Raw genomic sequence first — 6468 nt, 5'->3', positions numbered from 1 at the left:
AGGTGGGGAAGGGAAGGAGGGGGAGCTATGGACTGGCACAACCTCCATCCCCCAGGCATAGAGGAAAAGCAGTGAGAGAGAAGTCTTTTGAGCTCGCCCCATTTCACCCCAGGCCTTAAGTGCCAAGTCATCTGGCCTCTGAAGTCAGACGAGGAACAGGGCGGTTGGCAATGAGTCACAGATAACACGTTACAGATCCTGGAAGACACCCTCCCTACCCCCAGAGCAATCCATCCCCAGACATCAAACCTGTCTGCATGCGAGGCCCCCCCGCCCACGCACCCATGCTAACATGTGACTCCTCTCTGAGGGTTTTATACCATCTGTGCGCTCCCCCCACGCCCCCCAGAGGGGGCCGGAGGACAAGGAGGCAGGGTTCCCCGGTGGAGACCAGAACGCAGAAAGCTTTTGGCCTCGGCTCGCCTGGGCACAGCGCTCTCCCCCAGGCTGGAAGCGAGTCTGTAAAATGGGTGGTTGCTGTTAACTCCTCGCTCGATGCAAAAGCCGCACAATCACTGTGAGGAAGTGGAGGCCGTGGTTCAGCATGCCGAAAAGCCCGTTGAGCTCAGCCCCCGACTGTGGTCACGACCAAGGGAAGCCCTTCAGCAGAAGATCACGTACTAACGGCTCCCTTGTGTGCGTGCAAGGAGTCCCTGCCTCAAAGAGCTCAGAATGGACAATGGGGGGAGGGGAAACTGAGGCACAATGCGGCAATGGCTCACCCATGCACTCACTTGGAGAGCCAACAGCAGGCGTGCGAGCGCACATGTACACGTACACAACATATATGGAGAACTCATGTCCAAGTTGCATATTCTCTCTCGCAATGCAGACAGAGGGTTTTAAAAGCTACATGTCCGCAGGTCCTGCCATTATCCTGTTCCACACCTACCCCGCACTGACAGCTTCATGAAATCTAACAGGGAGGGAAGGGACTTGCCCAGGGTCATTTGGCAGGGCAGTGGCAGAGCTGGGAATCGGCCTCAGAAGTCCTGCGTTCCACTCCTGTGCTCTGTCCACTCAGTTTTGCTGCCTCCCTTAGGCTCTCGACAATCCCACCCGGGGCGCATACGAACATGGGACTGGACCTACAGCCACGTCTCATTCCCGGACTTGAGAGAGTCACCGTGAAACATCAACATCCTCAGGGCTGTTGTGTGTGGAACGTCCCACCCCACTGAGTGAGTGAGCGAGTGAGAGAGAGCAAAAAAAAAAAAAAAAAAAAACCAGATACAAAGGAACCCGGTTCACCAGGACTTCGGCTGGCTTGCTAAACAGTTAGGAGCAGTTTGACTAGCCACCCCTAGGAAGCCTTTATGAGGGAGAACCAGGCCCATGCACTGCGGAACACATCTGTGGGTCTCCCCCCTCCAGGTTCCTGACCCTACTTAACTCCGGAGAGGAGGAGATGACCCACACGTTCTTTACCTTGTGCACGTTTTTAAGTTTGGGGGGCAGGTTGTCCCGGATCATCTTCATTGCCTTTAAGGGGGGCTCATTAAAATAAGGGGGCTCTCCATCCACCATTTCGATCACCATCACTCCGAGGGACCAGATATCCACCTGCAAAGAGAGAAGAGATGGGCGAAAGGGAAGCGAAGGGACAGCGACTGGTGATGGAATGATGGGTGGGGTGGGGGGCTGCTGTACCCCCAAACCTGTCCCATTGGGCTGGGCACTACAAGATGCACAGTGATGGACAGTCTCTGCCCCCAGAGCTGACAGCGTAAATAGACAAAGGATGGGGAGGGGAAACGGAAGCACAGAAAGGGAAGTGGCTTGCCCAGTCCAGGAATAGCTCCCAGCCCAGTCTGCTAGATGCTCCCTGGGCAGCACGTCGGTGTCCTATTCAAAATCAAAGACCGGTACCTTCGCCAGAGGTGAAAAGCACCACAGGGTCTCACTGAAAGAGCGATTAGGCCACACTCCCCCAGGCAAGGCAGCCTGGAGTCTGGATCCGACCAAGACAGCAGCTGCATGTTAGAAACACCAGTCATCTGGTGTAGAAACCCAGAGCCTAGCCTGCTACACCAGATGACTGGTGTGTTTCTAAATCTGTCACCGCAGGAATCCCAAACCCCACCTCCACCAGTCTGCCCCTTGATTAGCAGGGCCGTAAGCGTGTCTAGTGCTTTATTACTACACAGACATTTCTAAGATGCACAGGAACCAGGAACGAATGCCATGAATTGAAAGCAAGCAGGTGAGTCTTCCAAAGAAAGGGACCAAATTCCGCGTCCGCACCTATAGTGTAAAACACTTTCCTTTTTAGGACCCAAATGCACTTATGGCTAGTTTGCATTTATACACAGCGCCACCCAGTGGCCTTTGTTGCTACAGACGTGCCAGAAGCAGACGTGAACAGTCAAACGGATTTCACTGCTACGGGAATAATTGGCCACCAGACAGGAAGCCTCTGCAGGGTTTGTCCTGCCTTGGAAAAGTGAGAGAGTTTCAGGCAGGTTGAGTCAGCACATCGGATTTAACTCTGCCTTACGTGATCAGCTTTTCCTAGTCAAGACAAGCCCCCGGGGCTTGGGAGCACGGAGAGAAAAAACACACCCATCCACCCTCCCTTTAGGGTGTAACCGTCAATTTCACTGCGCACACACAAACCAAGGGAAACCATTTCCACAGATAATTGAAATTTACAGGCAGGCATGAACAGAGGAGAGAGTTTGGTTTAAGGCTATTTACTTTGTCGATTTTGACAGGTGATGCTGACAATTTGCAGGTTAATAGCTACAAAGCTTTAACTTTTCGAATCTCAACTTCTACAGTCATTAAATAATTAATTGTCCCCCTCCCCCCCCTTTTCTGAACCTCTCCCACAACTGTGAACCTTTAGGTCTACAAAAATTGGGGGGGAAAGCGCACAAATGGCAATCATCATCAAAATTATAGAGCAAGACCAACCAAATTCTGCCCCACGGGCGACCCAGTGACCCACCAGCGTCCTCACGGGGCTGCTGATCCAAGGACCAGTTAGCGTCAGTGGGATGTGGACAGGCTCCTACCAGCTCATTCCACACGAGGTGCTGGGAACTTGCTCCCCTACCCTGCAGCCTAGGAAGCTAAAGGCTGCATCCACCTTTCCATCCTGCAGCCTCTAGGGTTTCGCATTGCTGGGGTTTTATCATCTATTCATCTCCCTGCAGGGTCAACAGGTGGATCGGAGCGCTCATGGCTGTGTCGAGGCCCCTGTTTGTATCCCCAATTGGGGGGTGGGGGGGCGGGAGAGAGAGAAGCATGAGGTGCCAGGTTATTACCCAGGCACTAAACTAGGGATCGCCCAGGCCCTGACACTCCATCATTTCCCTGACACTCCCATCATTTCCATTTCCCATCATTACCCTCCCATCTCCCTTCTCTAGCAGTGGCCTCCCTTAGCCCTCAATGAGCCTTCTCAGGAAGGGGCCAGGATGAACTTCCCCCATGGATTCCGGGGCCCTGCCCCTCTAACCTTACCTCTGGTCCATAAGGTAGTCGGGAGATGAGCTCTGGTGCCATCCAGTAGGGGGTTCCCACCAGCGACTTCCGCCGTGGGACCTCTTTGTTCACTTGCGCGCAAAACCCAAAATCAGAGAGCTTCACCTAGGGAGAGAGGAAAGGAAGAGGGTTAGCACAGGGAAAACTGCTGGCAGCCGCTATACCGGCCTGCCACACCACAGCCAGCGATCCCTGACCCCCAGCAAGAAAGAGGGACCAAAAATGCAACTGAAGTGATAACCATTAAGAAGCCACGCAGATGAACATAAAGTTGAATTCTAAAAATCGTCTAAGCAGCTCAACATTCCTGTGATCAACTCTGGTTTGCAAAGTTGTTTAGTTTTTAAGTACACAATTCCTCCCCAGCCTCCACCCGCTGTGATCTCAGTCTCCGAAGGACAAGGCTTACAATCCCCATACTCAGAAGTGTAAAAGTCTCACAGGAGTTTATCAGTGTAAACAAAACACCCCGTTCACATCGGCAGAACCCCAAAATGGCTCAGATTCAAAAGCAAGCTTGGCAGGCAATTAATCCATAATAGCCAGGGTATAATAGGTTTGGGCCTTCTGGATGAAAGGGATGGGGGGGGGAAGAGACACAGGGAGTTATTGAGATTTCAAAACTCGCTATTGAACGGCATCTGTTGGGCCTAGATGGCAAACGCCCTGGGAAATGAGGCGGATTTGCACAGTCAGACGGAAAATGGAGCCAAAGAAAAGATCAGACTTTTTTTATTTAAAGCATGCCAAATGCAAATCTGCACGAGGGACTGAAGCCGCTTCCATATGATTCGCTTGTGAGGAAGTCAGATTTGTATCCAAAGGGGGGCCTGGTGAATCGAATGGACTGCCCAGAAAGGCATGGATAGGCCAAGACTCATGCCATATTGAAATAGAGATTGCTTTGTTTCATTACACAATCGTTTCTAGCTCTCGTGGATTGGGTTAGGTTCTGAAAGAAGGGTGAACTTAAGACTTGTAACCATGCTGTTAAGACCTAGGACAGAGCCTGGCTCTAGGGGCTTAGAATCATGAGCCACTGAAGGGAAAGAGAGCCAATTACTTTGGTCCTGGTAGGACATTAAAAAGATGAACAATTTTAAAATGGAACAGTTATTTAAAGAGAAAAACATGGATATTCCATTACCAGTCGGACATTTAGCTCACATTTCTACCACCCTCTGAAGATGTAAATTTGGAGAAAAAAAAAAAAAAAAAAAAAGAGCTTTTTTGTTCTGCTTTAAAGGGGACACAATCAGCTTACACTATCGGAAGGGTTTTTTTAACCTACTTTTTACAACCACTTATAAAAGGATGGTAATTGAACCAGATTAGAGAAAAAACTGCTCTCCCCCCCACCCCACATTTGTTTGCAGGGCCCAGTCACTTTCATGGTTTCCCGTGCACAGCCCGCGCCCCTCGTCTTCCACACACAAAGGAAAAAGCATATTCTACATCAATAGGAAAGGAGGTTGTAAAAACAAAAACAGAATTTGGAGAAATCCAGACCCTTGAGCGACGGAGTTATACCGACCTAACCCCCAGTGTAGACAGTGCTGTGATGACAGGAGACATAGCTACTGCCTCTCGGGGAGGCGGCTTAACCACAGTGACGGGAGAAGGTCTCCTGTCGGTGTAGCAGTGGAGGGGAGCCAAGCCCCTAGTGACGACAGGACAGCGTGGAGTTCTCACACGAGTTAGCACATTGATATGGGCTTTTGTCTGCACTCTAACCGTCAGTACCCCGGAGTTACCGCCGTCTAGCTAGTTCTAGTGAGCATGGCTAGAGCGCGTAACACCGTTCCAGCGACACACAGCGATCGGATTGGCAGCGGAGTTGTTCTCGGGTGAGCTGCTGCATCCCCCCTTGAAACTCCAGTGTCAGCATCACTCCGGCACGAACCACCCCCCTCTGAGGGGCCAGCTTACAGCACCACTTAACCAAAGCTAGAGATTTTTGGGAGGCAGGTTCAGGGCAACACTCGGGCTGCGCCTCGTGCTAGCGCAGCAGTGGAGGGAGCCCCAGCCAACGGCAAGAAGCCTGGGATGGTATCCCTGATGAGGCCATGCACACCTGGTGGCTGAGCTTTGTGACTTTGTCCTTACCCACAACTATTTCGCATTTGGGGACAACGTATACCTTCAAGTCAGCGGCACTGCTATGGGTACCCGCGTGGCCCCACAGCAGGCCAGCATTTTTATGGCTGACTTAGAACAACGCTTCCTCAGCTCTCGTTCCCTAGTGCCCCTCCTCTACTTGTGCTACACTGATGACCTCTTCCCGTGGGTCCAGATGAGGAAGGAGACCCTTGAGGAATTCCACCTGGGTTTCAACAACTTCCACCCCACTGTCAACCTCAGTCTGGACCAGTCCACACAAGAGAGCCACTTCCTGGACACTACAGTGCAAATAAATGATTGTCACATAAACACCACCCTATACCGGAAACCTACTAACGTTATACTTATCTACATGCCTCCAGCTTCCATCCAGGACACATCACGCAATCCATTGTCTACAGCCAAGCCCTAAGTTACGACCGCATTTGCTCCAATCCCTCAGACAGAGACGAACACTTACAAGATCTTTATCAAGCATTCTTAAAACTACAATACTCACCTGGGGAAGTGAGGAAACAAATTGACATAGGGAGACGGGTACCAGAAGTCACCTACAACAGGACAGGCTCAACAGACCACCACTGGCCATCATGTACAGCTCCCAGCTAAAACCTCTCCAGCACATCATCAACGATCTACAACCTATCCTGGAAAATGAACCCTCACTCTCACAGACCTTGGGAGACCGGCCAGTCCTCGCTTACAGACAGCCTCCCCAACCTGAAGCGAATACTCACCAGCAACTACACACCACAGAAACACTAACCCAGGAACCAATCCCTGTAACAAACCCCATTGCCCACTCTGTCCCCATATCTACTCTAGCGGCACCATCAGAGGACCCAACCACACCAGCCA

General features: G+C 51.4%; 1 protein-coding gene across 5 annotated transcripts in view; it reads right to left on the bottom strand.

The window, feature by feature from the left end:
* The window catches only part of PAK4 (p21 (RAC1) activated kinase 4), a 93536-nt gene that overhangs the window by 3166 nt on the left and 83902 nt on the right, over positions 1-6468 (bottom strand). For all 5 annotated transcript variants that reach the window (XM_037884338.2, XM_043534516.1, XM_037884337.2 and 2 more), the window contains 2 exons: positions 3469-3594; positions 1429-1563 (listed from right to left, as the gene is read on the bottom strand). In XM_037884338.2, coding sequence (XP_037740266.1) covers positions 1429-1563; positions 3469-3594 — 261 coding nt within the window. The remainder of the gene's footprint in view (positions 1-1428; positions 1564-3468; positions 3595-6468) is intronic.

This window comes from Chelonia mydas, chromosome 23 (genome assembly GCF_015237465.2).
Source record: "Chelonia mydas isolate rCheMyd1 chromosome 23, rCheMyd1.pri.v2, whole genome shotgun sequence".
NCBI classification, from domain to species: domain Eukaryota; kingdom Metazoa; phylum Chordata; order Testudines; family Cheloniidae; genus Chelonia; species Chelonia mydas.
This window is presented reverse-complemented; position numbering and strand designations above follow the sequence as displayed.